Source organism: Macrosteles quadrilineatus, unplaced genomic scaffold (assembly GCF_028750875.1).
Source record: "Macrosteles quadrilineatus isolate MER2022 unplaced genomic scaffold, UCM_ALF_1.0 Scaffold_1__1_contigs__length_201487025, whole genome shotgun sequence".
NCBI classification, from domain to species: domain Eukaryota; kingdom Metazoa; phylum Arthropoda; class Insecta; order Hemiptera; family Cicadellidae; genus Macrosteles; species Macrosteles quadrilineatus.
In genome coordinates, this window is record NW_026542594.1 from 200,990,644 (window position 1) to 201,005,851 (window position 15,208).

General features: G+C 35.6%; 1 protein-coding gene across 3 annotated transcripts in view; it reads left to right on the forward strand.

Annotated features, from left to right (window-relative positions):
* LOC128994313 (BMP-binding endothelial regulator protein-like) overlaps nt 1-15,208 on the forward strand; it is a 125,074-nt gene that overhangs the window by 79,653 nt on the left and 30,213 nt on the right. For all 3 annotated transcript variants that reach the window (XM_054418758.1, XM_054418768.1, XM_054418777.1), the window contains one exon: nt 2,038-2,214. In XM_054418758.1, the coding sequence (XP_054274733.1) occupies nt 2,038-2,214 (177 nt within the window). The remainder of the gene's footprint in view (nt 1-2,037; nt 2,215-15,208) is intronic.

The window sequence follows — 15,208 nt, forward strand, 5'->3', positions numbered from 1 at the left end:
TACTATTTCATGTAGAAAATATATGAATTAAAATGGGGTTTCTCCTCAGTTTCCTTGAGAGAAAAATTTTTACAGCTTAACAATTCGTCAGTGGCTTAGTTAAAAGCTAGGTATTTTTTCTCTCACTTTTTAACGACGACTTTATCCTCAAAATGGGATCTTTAATTTACAATCGTGTATATTCTAAGGTTTGGAAAATTCGTTTTTTTATCATATAAATTATTTAATTCGATGTAACACAAACTCCAACATCATAATGCACATTTTATGTATCCACTCAGACTATTTACTTCGTGAGTGGTGAATCGAGTGAAAACAAACAACACGATAATCGAAAACAAGTTGATAATCACTACCTTGACCCAGCATCCCATCAGAGAGAAGAAAAAGAACAATCCGTGTGGTCGACCAAAGTTTATCCACTTCCAGCAAAACCTTTTACCGAGCGGCAGAAGCGCGGCGATAAAATGTAATTGGACAAAAGAGTTTTGCAGTGTTGTTACCAACGGGATTCGTGTTGAATTGTAGTGGGAAACGGTTTTGTGTTTGGGGGGAATTAGTCAATGACAACGCTTTTAGTTGATTATGTTTACGGGGGGGGGGGGGGGCCAGACTCAACAACCTTTGATTTTTTTTATACAGTAATCTTAAACACACTAAGGTTCATTCACTTATGGTAATTTCAAAGTAGCTACTAAGACGTATTATTTAAATATTTTTTACCGGTAAAGTTGATAAAATCATCTACTACTACGTACTGCGGAGCCATCATGGTTTTTATGCTTACTATAAAGGCTTGGAATATGGTAAAATGTTCATCTTAAAATAGTCTCATCTGGCCCAATTGGATTTATCAAATTTCCCCCTAAATGTGTGTTTTTTTGTTGTTTTTTTTTTTTTTTGTTAAAATTTACGCTAATAAACAATACACTTTGAACAGAAACATTCATTCTGTCGGTACAAGAAATTTAGCTGTTAACTCGAATATAAGACTGATTCGTCCGACCATAGTGAGTCTTGTAAGGGGAATCGTTCACTAAATTACTCATTTTTTCAGTTTCAGCTTTGACTATCAATTCAACTTCAGTATCCAATAGTCATTGGTTTCAGTTTCGAAGATAAAAGACTGATTAGTGATTTGTCAGTACTGATTCATCTGATTTTAGAAGTCGAACTAACTATCTTACCTTGCAAGTCTTGTAAGGGGAATCGTTCACTAAATTACTCATTTTCCTCCGTTTCAAATCTCGAAGATACAAGACTGTTTCGTCAGTAATGATTCGTTAGGAGTCAAACTATCCCACCTAGCAAGTCTTGTAAGGGAATTCGTTCACTAAATTACTCATTTTTCTTCGTTTTAAGTCTCAAAGATACAAGGCTGATTTGTCTGATTTTAGAAGTCGAACTAACTATCCCACCTTTCAAGTTTTGTAAGGGGAATCGTTCACCAAATTACTCATTTTCCTTCGTTTTAAGTCTCAGAGATATTCGTCAGTACTGATTCGTTAGGAGTCAAACTATCCCACCTAGCAAGTCTTGTAAGGGGAATCGTTCACTAAATTACTCATTTTCCTTCGTTTTAACTCTCAAAGATACATGACTGATTCGTCAGTACTGATTCATCTGATTTTAGAAGTCGAACTAACTATCCCACCTTGCAAGTCTTGTAAGGGGAATCGTTCACTTAATTACTCATTATTCATCAGTACTGATTCGTTAGGAGTCGAACTATACCACCTAGCAAGTCTTGTAAGGGGAATCGTTTACTAAATTACTCATTTTCTTTCGTTTTAAGTCTCAAAGATACAAGACTGATTCGTCAGTACTGATTCGTTTCGAGTCGAACTATCCCACGAGTCTCAAATTCTCAAGAACGGTCCGTTAGCGACTCAACTGGGTTGTCCAGCTAATCCTCGCCTAATCATTCTCAAACTCATTTTCTGAGTAGCAGCCCAGAAGAAGAGAGCCGACTCATTTGGCAATGCTGATTAAGTACAATCACCAAATGATCCTTTAGTGCCCTGTTCCCTGTTGCAGGCTGTCTGCACGAAGGTGTCTACCGGGAGAGTGGCTCACAGTGGCGTGACCCCCGACGTTCCTGTCGCATACTCAGCTGCAAGGCGGGGGTCGTCACCGAGACCGAGGAGGTCTGCTACACACCCTGCGCCAACCCTCGACCACCCAGGGACGGCCAGTGCTGCGGCATGTGCAAAGGTGAGTGGACCGAGCTTTGGGTAGAGGAAAGACGGAGTAAGGCATCGAGCTTTGGGTAGAGGAAGGATGGAGTGTGTCAAGGTGTGTGGGGCGCCGAGCTTGGGTAGAGGAAGGCCGGAGAGTGTTAAGGAGTGTGGGGCGTCGTGTAAAGGAAGCCCATTTTGAATGTGTGGAGGTCTTAGTGGGGGCCGAGCCTGAGCAGACGATGGTCTCAGAATGTGATAAGGTGTGTATAGGACCTAGCATAGGTAGAGGAAGCTCATTTTGAGTGTGCGGGTATGAGTGGGGGTGGAGCTTAAGTATATGAAGGCCAGATTGTGATAAGGTGTGTATAGGACCTAGCATAGGTAGAAGAAGCTCATTTTGAGTGTGTGAATGTATGGGTGGGGGCCGAGCTCAAGTATATGAAGGTCAGAGTGTGAAAGATTGTGACTGGGGACCGAGCGTGGGTAGAGGAAGGAAAGCTCAACTTGCTAATATGAACGGAAGTGGAAGCTTAGATGAAGGCAGTTCAGTTAGTAGAGGGACAAAATGAATGAGGTATGAGTTTGAGTAGATGGCGGTAAGTTTAAGTGTGCGAATGTGAGTGGGGGGTTGAGCTTGGTCAAAGGAAGGTATTTAGAGTGTGGGGGGACTGAGCTTAGGACGGTCACATAGAGTGTGTAAAAAGGTACGAGGGTCGCGTTTGGGTAGAGGTAGGTCGGAAGGTCACTTTAGTGTGTGGGGACTGATGGGTTTTCTTTTAAAGGGTTTAGGTTTACAAAACATTGTTTGTTAATAACATTTTAAATATTTTATAATTTTTTCCGTGAACAATTTTAATATTTCGTCGACTGTAGCAGTCATCGCACAATAAATATTATGTTTAAGTGTTATTTGTTATGGCAAGTTTAAGCTATACCTTACGCTACTAAACAGATTAAGTACCATCAGATTACATATTTTGAAACGCCATGAAAACATTTGTTACTAACTTCGATAGGAAACGTTCGCAATGGCTCCCCTAAAAAGTGAATGCTGTGTAGGTGGTTGAAATTAATTAACCGTAGAAACGTTTGCAAGTGTTTGTTTGTGGACAAAAATACAACGACCTTGCATCCAGCCCAGACACAACGCTCGGTACATTGTTGTTAACGAAACTGAAACCAAACTATGGTTAGCGCCAAAAGAGATTTCCTACTCAACAAGTGATATATGTATATCCACTTTGATGTACTATATTACTTGGGGGATTTTAGATTCAAATCATTTTATGGAAATACGCAAAAAAATTAGCGTTTTGTTTATTTGTATAAAATGTATTTCTAGACATTGCACTATGTGTTGTACTGGGTAATTGTCAGACAACTTTAACTCAAACAATTAAAAACTGTTTGTTAAATGAAAACAGTACGATACAATAAAACAGTAATAAACACGATTACCAATACCAGTCTGTGTATACTATTATAATTTCGTACTAATTATTATTTCACGGTATAACTGTTGTTGAGTATCAGTATTTCCACTATCCATACAGAACTTTTATAAGCTTTTGAATACATTTTTGCAATACAATTTAGTTTTGGATCGTAGGAAATCTGTGTGTGATGATGCATGCTCGATTTGAAGAATTAATAAAGGTGTTTAAATCAAATACTTGGAAGTCATTCCACGATTTCAGATTTTTTCACATTTGAACCATATAACTTTTCCTTGTAAAAGAATGTCATAAGTGGTAAAGTCACAAATAATTATTTCTAAAAATTAATTACATCATATCCTATAAATTTTTAATTGATGAAGATTTTTCATAGAATAATACTTCTAGTATTTTACAAGCTTTCCAGAAAATTAAGAAGTTAAAACTTAAAAAAATCTTAAATTTCTTTGTAAATCAATGTCAGAAATGGAAAAGTAATTACACCAAGAAATTTAGTGTTGCAAATAATTCTGACCAAATAAATTACATAATCACAAAACATGTTATAATTGGTTGGATATTTTCTGAATATACTCTTAGTCTTCTATAGCTATTTTATTTCCCAGAAATATAAAAGGTTTAAACTTTGACCAATCGTAAAACTAACAGTCAAAAATCGTAGTCATCAAACTAAGAGTTGTTACGAATAACGCTGGTCAATAAATTACATAATATCAAAAAATTTTATCTCTGGGGAATTTCATTGCCCTTTGGACATTGTTGACGCCTTAGGTGCTGTGACCCGTGGGCCCCCTTTTGATCAAACCCCTTCAAAACTCACACGAGAACATAGCCTTATCTGAACCTGATAAGTGAACGGCGGTTCCTTTGAAAGCCCAATTATGAGCGTGCTAATTATTTTCAATAAACCGAAAAACAACTGAACCAGTTAAAGGGATTATTGGCACTTTTGCTGTTTTTCTCATTTTTAATTTTGGTCGAGATAAAGGTGTTAACAATTTTTTTGAGGAATTTTCTCCCAAAAATGGGTTATTTTGTAAATATTTACAACGAAATCAAGAGAGTTTTTTTTTTGCAAAGAAAATGATGTTCTCCAGTAGATATTTTAATTATTGTTCCGAATATAAAAGTTAAATTTAAAATTTGACTATTATTACATTTAATTTTAAATCCACTACCAAAATAGGAAAATCGTCAATCTTATAAATGCCATGTTACAGACAATTATTTAAAATTAGTTAATTTCGGTACTTTCCTGTTATACCGACTACATCAAGTTAGGCTTGATAAACAAACATTTTAATAAAGTAAAGATTTTTTATACGTACAAATAACCTATTCTAATCTAATCCATATAGGTTGCAGAAAAAAGTATCTCAATTTTCAACCATGGACAGACATTTTTAAAGAAATTTTGTTTTGTTTATGGATTTACAAATAGGTATCCACTAGCCATATTTTTACGTTTTAATCCCTTAAAAATTGTTTAGCTATCTTTGAATATAATCCAGCAACTAAACACCATTCCCAACACTGGACAAGATACAATCCAAGCTCCTTCCTTGAAAGATTACACTCAAATACGTCATCACGTTGTAAACCATCACTCACAGCCTTCTAGATCGTCGTAATGACGTCATCCGAGAGGCGACGACGTGATTCAGTTGGCTGACTCAACAATGCTCTTAGAATCAGTAGGCAGTGGAATTCCTTTCGTCCTGCATCCTATTATGGAGTTAGCGACAGTTCTACTTTGTCTCCAACTCAATGTGTTCCGTTTTGCCATTTATATCCGTTAAATGAGTGAGGAAAATAGGAAATTGTAAAAACGGAATTAATTTATGATCAATTTCATGACTATTTTTATCTTTTAGTTCAGCCGCGTATAAAAATTTGACTCAGGAAGGAAACTTCGAGTTAGTTTGTATTGATACATTATTAATACATTATCGTAAGTTTGTAATAGACAAAAGAGCAAATAATAAGTTATACAATACAATATAAAACATCATTGACATTTCTGCATTACAAACAAACAATTCCACACTGAAAACAATTGTTGTTGATTTGTTTTACCAAAACAAGCTGACAGAAATGTCTTGGGAGATTTACAGATGAAATGCATTCAAACGAGGAAATATTAGGTATTCGTATCTTTACTACCTAATACATACGTGTATAACTGTGGGGTAGCTAGCTGGTCTAGTAGTTAGAGCACGGGACTTCGGTTCCAGAGGTCCCGGGTTCAAATCCTGCCAAATCACCAATGGATTTTATTCTAAGTGATAATGCCGCAACCCCTAGTTCCAGCCTTAAGTAATGTGAAAAACAATCCCAGGCTTGTGCCTAGCGTCTTAGCGCAACAAAAAAAAATTTAATAATTTGATAAGGAATATTATCATTTAGTAAACAACATATCATGTGTATTAAACAGTGTACTCTAAAAAAATTTCTCATCACTTGAATAATCTATTATTTTCCCCTAATACTTGAACAACGACTTAGGTTGACCTTCGAGCCGCTGGGTACAGTTATAAGACAACTTAAAGTCTCTAGTGACTGGCGGGATTTGAACCCACAACTCAAGGACCGAAGTCCCATGCTCATTGCTCAACCCATGTGACTAGTTACAGCTCGTTATAATTCATTGGGACAATATAATTAGTAAATAAAAAATATTATTTTTATTCATTATACCATTGTTTTAGATTTTTCAAATTAATCTAAAATCTTGCATATGATTGTCATAACTATACCATTTTAATTACCACTTTATTTTACCATTGTGTACAAAACCAAGCTACAATCTTTTCCAACCCCCTCCAGCTTCCCCCTTGCGAATTCCAAACGCCAGATCACCACTTTGGACATCAATTATTCATAACACACACGATGAATTATTAATGCCGGTTATTTATCGTCCGATGTTAGACCGTATTACGGTTATTACGGTGTAATGCCGTGTTTTCGCCGGCGTTCCGCGATTTATGCCGTTTTAATGTCGGTGATTAAGGACGCGGAAGTCGACGACATCTAGTCTGCCGTGGGGACGCCGTCGGATTACTACAATTATTTTTTATAATAATTCCGTCTATACGCCGGCGTCTAAAGATTGTAAATAGTGCAATACGTTTGAATCGGTGGTAGACGTGTACGGATGTTTTTGTTTTAGTGACTTTAAATTAAGTAGACTTCTCAAAATATATTTTTTTTAGTTATTTGTATGTTTTGTGTTTGAGTGGTATTGTTGACTATTTTTTCTCTTATTTTAGGTTAATATGCTTCATTTCGTGTATTGCCTTGTAGGTTACTTCCAAAATTATATACACAAGTTTAAGTCACATTTTCTTTCCAAGTAATCATTGAAGATTAAGCTCCTCATAAATTTGCCATGTATGTTTTTGCCATTGGGTGAAAAAGCACCCATTTTACCAATTTAAAATTATAAAACCTGCCATTTTTGCTAAGGAGACATAGCGACTTCAGGTTTGCACCATTGCTTATGTCTTGACAGCCCCTTCAAAATGAGGGGTCACTCAATAAGTGTTGTCGTAAAAAAAGGTCACCCCCAATCCCCTACCCTGTTAGGGGGACTAAAAAAGATTTTTGGTGTAAAAGATGGCGGATCCTTTGTTAAAAATCAATGCCACAAACACAATATTTCTATCTATTTCTCTTTAAAAAAATACAGATTTGTTTTCAATACTTAATTTACACGTATATAGGTAGTGCTAGTATAGGTATTGTCAAATACAATTTATTTTCTTCTGTTTCAAACAAGTGGTTTATTATAACTATCGTTCCTTGTAAAATGTCGTAAGTTAAAAACCCCTTTTTAGTGAAATCAAACAGTAGCACAATCTATGCGTAGCTAATTTAACTACGGGTTATTTGGGTAGGGAATTGTGGATCTAAAATCCAAAATTTCTTCTGGTACTTTTCAGAATCCTCCCAATTTGCATCCACAATGAAATGGTATTATCGTTGAGTCTAAAACGCGCAGCAACAATGAACATTGCAACAGCTGATCTACTATATTTACAGTTTTTCCAATTTTCCAGCGTACACGATCGCATAGCCGTTATGTTTTGAGGTTAAACACTTAAGTTTGACAAAATAAAAATAGTTCACAAGTGAAATAGTGTAGAAACATTTTTCGTTTTGTAATTAGTGCAAAAAATAGCCACTTAGTGAGGAGGCAGGTAAACATAAATTCTATCAAGTCTAACCTTTACAGAGGCGCAATCGATCCATTGAGTAGACGACTTTCAAGGTAATTGTATTGAAAAATAAAACAGGATGTGGCGGCGCAAATGAATAAGACAATGAGACTAAGTATATCGGCTACAGGCCCTATTAGGAAACAGGGCGTTAGGAATCCCGTCTGAATCACCGTACTGGTTAGTTGTTACTGAATCGAGACAATAGTATTGTGGAAACATAGGTAAGGATATCAATTAATTCAACTTTAATTTGACATTTTTGTCTGTCAATACTGTAAATTAATTATACGATCGATTTATACTCTTAGATTAAACATACTATTTTATTATATACTAGCTGGCCCGACAGACGTCGTCCTGTCCTAATGTGGTTCCATGCCAAATGCTCGTTCATTTTCAAGATGAGCTCGTTCGCATGGCTCAATCACGTCCTGGTTGAAGTTCGTTCGCTACGCTCACTCCTCTTTAGGTTGGAGCTCGTTCGCTACGCTAACTCGCATCCAGGTCGAAGTTCGTTCGCTACGCTCACTCACCTTTTGGTTGCAAATAAGCTGTTGTCATAAATTTAAAAAATAATAGTGCTGCACCCTGTTTGTAAGCCTATTAACTTTTTAATGCTATTGAACATCACAGAATCAAATTGTTCAGTTTAACCAGCTGTTAAGATTCTTTAATTCCATTTAAATATGAGTACTCATAAGGTTAACATGGGAAACTCCAGAGCCACTGGGGCGGAGCCCTTTTGACGGATCTGCACCAAACTTCACACAAACCATCCTTGAATAATGCCTGAAAGTTTCATTACAATCTGTCAAGCGGTTTCGGAGTCCATAAAGGACAAACATACATACATACATACATAAATACAAACAAACATACATTGGATTTTATATACCGTATATAGATTTATAAGTTTACTTGCCACACAAATACTAAACATTTGCCTATTTTCTTAAAATTATTTTCTATCAGATTATTTTCAGACATATTTTTTAATTAAATGTATTTATACACAAAAATTACTAAATATGTACTATTTTAATTGAATTTTCATCAACTTCTGATTACATTTAAGCTGCTTACACTACTATTCATCAAAGTTTAAGCTGATAGGTATTATAAAGCATCATATGAAAAAGTTAAAACTTGTATAGTACCCAGGTTTGCTGTAGCGTGGTGTTATTATTTAACAAGAAAGCTTGGCAGCACTTTAACGCGTGGTTGTATGTATCAATAATTACACGTTATTATTTAAATAATAACGCAGGCTATTAACAAATAATAGTTTAATTTCAAGGTCCAGGAACCGATCTTGACTGTTGGCGCCATTTTATCAGGGTTTTTAATTCGAGAGATTAGGCTAACTTATGAATAAATATTCTTATTCATGACCATTTTTGGGTTCAATTAAAAATTCGTATTTAATTCGTATGGGATAGTTAATTCGAATATTCATATTTTAATAATTTCTCCTGCATAGGTAGTTGGAAAGCAATTAAAAATCTCTCGATGTTGTATTATGTAATTGATGTTTTTACGTGGTAATAACATAAAAATGTCCGTGTTTGCATTTTAAAATGTTTTAAATTTAATCTAGTGAACATTTTATTCGATTGTCAGGTTTGCTAATTTTACAATACAATGAATTACGTTACTGACAGAGTTACTGTTTTAGCCACTGACTTTTTAATTAAACTGAAAGTACTTATTACTGAGCACTCCTGTATGGTCTTGTCAACAACCCAAGAGGAAATCAATTTACAGTCAACCTTTTAAGTGGCTTATTAAACTATGTTCTGTTTTGATACAAATTTTACTAATCTGTTTGATTGGGATTTGTACTTCAGTATTTAATAGCTTTGACTAGTATAGTTCACTATTGAATACCCAAAGCTATTTAATAGTGAAAGCTAAGCCACACAGGTGATTTAAAAAAGCTGAAATAAACAAAGCAGAATACAGTAATACAAACAATCACACCTGATTTTAATAAGGTATTAAACTAAAAGAATAACATACAAATAAGTACAGGTATTTTTAACACTAGGTATATGAAAAGTTCCCTTTAGAAAGAATTACGACCTCAATGGGCTTTTAATTTAATTTATGAAATAATTGATAGTTTAACGCAAGGTTTCTCGTCATGATGAACATTTTAAGTATTTGGATTATGTGGGTGTGACTTGTAGTTTTCTCAAAAGTTCATGGGTACTTTGGGATTCATATGGATTTTGTAAGAATGATTTCATTGACAGAATGAACGCTAAATTCTACAAACAAAATTGCTGTTTTGATACGATCTAGCTTTAACATTAAATGTTTCCTTGTTCACGCCTTGAATATCACGAAGCTACTCCTAAATTGGGAGCGATTAGTAGTGCGGACCCTTTAATCCTCAAAGTTACGGGCTCAAATCCCGCCAATCACTAATTGATATGTGATAATTCCATGATCAAGCCTGAATATAAACCCTTGAGAGCCTGGCGTCTTCAGAGCGTCTTACGACGCGAAGGGCATAAAGCATAATAAACTAATAAATGCAAAATAAAATCACACACGTCGCAAAATGGATTCCGAACCACCTGGTTGGCGGCATTACAGACTTGTGACATGGTGCTTGCAAACACAAAGCGTATAAACACCGGTAATTGCGGCCTAGAACCCACCATAGACCGGCAGAATGGACCATAAACGGCAGGTGTACGGAACTGTATAGAGTACACCGACCCTAGCGACCCTAGCGGCTTATCTTTGTTGCCGTTCGTGTCCAGAATTGTGGAAAACGTCAATAGAGTTGTGAGATTAGGTTTATTTTCATTTTTTCTTGACACGTAAAAAATTAATCAGCGCTCTATGTGGATTTATTTTGCGCTAAATGCGTATACAAGGATTTAGATGTACGGTAGTTGACTTTGGTGTTAAAAATTCGAATTAAATTTTAGATTATTTTTCTTTTGAGATGTATTTGATATGGTCCTATTTCAGTGTGGTTGCACAACTGGAGTTTTGTTCTTTGGTTACATGCCTAATACGAGGAAACGCATGTGTTTACAAATTCATCGTTTTTATCTAAAGCAATAGTTTTCCATCCAAAAATTGATTTTCGTTAAGATTTTACCGGCGACAGACGACCGCATATATTCAGCTACTGTATTCAGTATGAATAAAACAAATTAACAATGTTTTTCTGTAAGATTCCATTAAACGAGAAACTTTTTGAACATTATGCAACAATCTAGGGTTTTTGGATACAATATGAACTTTACTTTATCATCTGCTGTTATTTAGGTTGTAAGCGGACTTTTTAGCCCTGTTAATGTTGAGGCAACGTTGTAATTCAAATATTGAACTAATTTACAGTAGGCCTAATCCTATTTCCATCGTTGGGTTTTGATTTTAGAGATATTTCAGCGAAAATACAACTTGGTTAGCGTCTTGGACTTCGTTGCGGGAGCGACGGGTTCAATTACCATTACATGCACAACACAATATGGACACTAAAAGCGATTAAAAGTACTTCCACCTGTAAAGTCATCCCGTGAAAAACTACCGTAGAAGACTAGAAAATCAGTGTTGTTGATTTATATAAAAGCGTAACCTAATGGAGGAAAATGGTAAAACCATCAAATTCCTCTCAACAACGTGATTCGAAAACTATTCGAACGGTATATCTCCCGCCAATTATCCGCGCGGGAACAAACATGGGAGGCAGGCGCACCGCAACAAACCAAGGCAGGCGCGGACCAGTAACGAAGCGAAGGCAGGCCGAGGCCGCTTGTGTGGTCTGCACAAAGCTTTACTGTCATTCCCGGGAATTAATAATACATTGTGTGCTAGTTTCATTAGGCTTCGGTGATTAATGCGCTGAGCAAACGTTGGATACGATCTCCTCCCCTCCCCCCCACCTGCTGGATGGTAACGACTTTATTCTTCTTACCAGACGAAGGGAGTGTGGCAAGTGTGGAAGAGCAGAATATGTATGGAACACGATAACTCGAGTAATTTTGGTCGAATTTTGATGAAATTTTGCATGAATGTGTACAGCTGGATAAACTTTGGGTTCTCGAACCAGCAGGATAGGGTCATAGGATGTTATGGGGTTTTGAAATATTTGTGTTTTTTTTTTCAAATGTTTACCCTTAATGTCAAATTTTCGTCTACAATTCAAAACCATCGTGTAGAGCTGTAAAAAAACAATTTTGTACGTTGAGGCATTGTTGTACAATTAATTTAAAGATCTATACACTTAAAAATTCTATGTAATTCTTCTGGAGAAATAGTAGATGTGTTTAGTTATCTTATTTATAGATATATTGATCAATTTTAGTAAATTAAATCTACACTATACGTTTATTAAAAGCACTTTTGTTCTTTGCCTGTAACAGCAAACCCAAGTACTCGTTAATGGTAAAATACATTTTCGTAACACAATAAAAACTCCGTCCCCACAGTACGATCATGCTGGAAAACCCCGCACCTTTTTACTCTACTCTACATCTACATCCAATACATAATTACAAATTAACCTAATTATTGTTGACCGTTCTGCTTTTCTATCTTGGATCTTGTTTTGTGTGAAACTAATCCACTAATGCATTCTACTGCCAGTTGTAATTCCTGCATCGACTTGTCTAATCTATCTTATCCCAAAGGTCACCAAGTTGTTTCAGTTCTTTATCACTTCGGCCTCCTACACTAGTAAATTAATCTATTGATTGCTATGTCTTCGTGTTTTGCCATTCGTTGCCGATTAGTGTGGAACAATCCACTAGTGTGGTTAGTGTGGAACTGAGACATATTACTTATCTTAAACACAGTTCCACTAAAATAATTATGTAGTTGATGTCTTGCATTTTAGTTGCATCGGCTAATCTATCTTATCTCAAAAGGTCAACAAGATGTAATAGTAGTTAACTCTTCGTTTTCCTCCTACACAAAAGAATCAATGATCTTTTCCTCGAGTTTTCTGAATCTGTTTTGCCATTAATTTTCGATTAGTCGAGTTGTGTGCATTTTTTTGACATCTGCGAAAATTTGTGTTTGTATTAGTAGAGGTAAGATTCATGCTGATAGTGAAACTTGAGCAGAATTCGATAAGTTACCTATCAACCTATGTGGCAAAACTATGTTTATCGGTATTCTTAAATCGACTCTTGACGAAAATCGTCTAAACCTCAATGAAACAGGTAATACACGTGATCTCCTACAGCCTGAATGTAACTTATAGCTCAGAGTGATGCAATTTGTACCTTACGTCATACAAGCTGCAGAAACATTGCTAGATCCTGCTGAGAAACATGATTCACGATAACTCGTATATTCTGATTCTTGATGATCAAACTGTTTAATTTCTTGAGTCATCCGCAATTGTCATCAATTGTTTGGATCAAGAGTTCCCAAGAGTTTTTGGATCAAAAGTGATAGTTTGGAAGGTATATAGATTGAGGACGAGCCAAACATTAGGGCATTTTTCCCAAAATGTAAATGTGATAGTTAACAATACACAATTAGAATTTGTAGGTTAAACCTAACAAAAGATTAAATAACCACTGATCTAGAAATACAACAGGTAGCACTGACAATTCTTCTATAAAATCGAGACGAGGTAATTTTGTTAGGTTGACACCAACTAGGGAAACAGCTCGGCTCAAATCTTTATGTATGTTCTATTTCTCAATCCCTTAGTACAAATGGTGGCCAACGTCTTGAAACTCTATAATTCAGTGCACAGTTGTATCTCTAACTCAGTGTAAATACCCCTACTATAAACAGGAATTGATATTTATAACATTCAAACATAAAAAAAACTTAATGTTAGTGTTGAAGAATAAGGCTTAAATTAAGGAATACACCATTCTAAAAAGTTGTTCAAGTTGTTGATTTAAGGGTATAATTGTATTTTTTTTTTACTTGTTATGAGAGATATTTATTGAAGAAAATCGGTCAAACGACGTTTATTTATTTCTTATAATATATTTATGAAATGACTAGCTGTAACCCGCGGGCTTTGCCCCGTTTAACTTCTTAATTTTCAAGAGTATCTCGTTCGCATGGCTCAATCACGTCCTGGTTGAAGTTTGTTCGCTACGCTCACTCACCTTTAGGTTGGAGCTCGTTCGCTGCGCTCACTTGCCTTCAGGTTAGCTCGTTCGCTACGCTAACTCGCCTCCAGGTTGAAGTTCGTTCGCTACGCTCACTCACCTTTTGGTTGCAAATTAGCTGTTGTCATAAATGTAAAAGAAATAGTAGTGCTGCACCCTGTTGGTAATTTTTGTAACTTTAATGCTATTGAACATCACAGAACAGAACCAACTTGTTTAATTGAAACAGCTGTTAAGATTCAATAATTTCATTTCTCATCAGGTTAACATGGGAAACTCCAGAGCCACTGGGGCGGAGCCCGAAAGGATTTTTGAAATAAGAATATGCCTATGTTAATCGGGAATGTGAGCTATCATCATGCCAAATTTCAGCCCAATCCGACCAGTATTTTTCGCGTTCACTTGTCACAAACATACATCCATACATCCATCCATACATCCATACATCCAAACTTTCTCATTTATAATATTAGTAGGATGAACTCTTATTTTCTTTGTACGTATTTACTGAATACCTAACCAAACCCAGTAGTTCCGAACAATCCTACTAAACAGCTGATCTTAGTCACAAAGCTAATAGGCCTATCATCTAACTCCAATCCACACATATTTGGGTTAAAATACGCACCTAGGTGGCGTCCTCATCTCAATTGATAATGAAATAATAACTAGGGTTGCTTTCAGAGAGGTGAAAGCCAGTTGAGCGGAACAAACGTAATATTGATATTTGTATAAGTAACTAAATGTAAAAAGGTTAATAGATTTATTTACTAATGCTGGTTTTAAAGATTAAAATTATAATAATTCAAATTTACCTCTTCGAGAAGTGCATTATGGTAGTTTTGACCAGGAAAATATTACAGTAGTTGGAATCTGATATTAACATCCAAAAAGGGCATTAAAGTATAAAAAAGAGAAAGGAAATTTAACATTCAAATTTAACTGTAGCCTACAACAAAAACATTGGACTTCATTTTTCACCCTTACAATTGGTTAAAGTATTTAAGTATAAAAAAACAGTACCTATTAAAAACAAGTATTGTATAACAACAGGAGAGGAAATGTGACATTTAAATTCAACTGTGCAGCATAAACATCGGTTAAACTCAGCTTTCTTTGCTGGAAATAATTTATGATTGTTAATACCAAGTATTCTTGATGGAGGATATGATTGTAAAGTAACTGGAATGTAGGTCTTCTGCCATTATTAGGACGATTTAGCGACGGCATTTTAATACTGGCCTTAA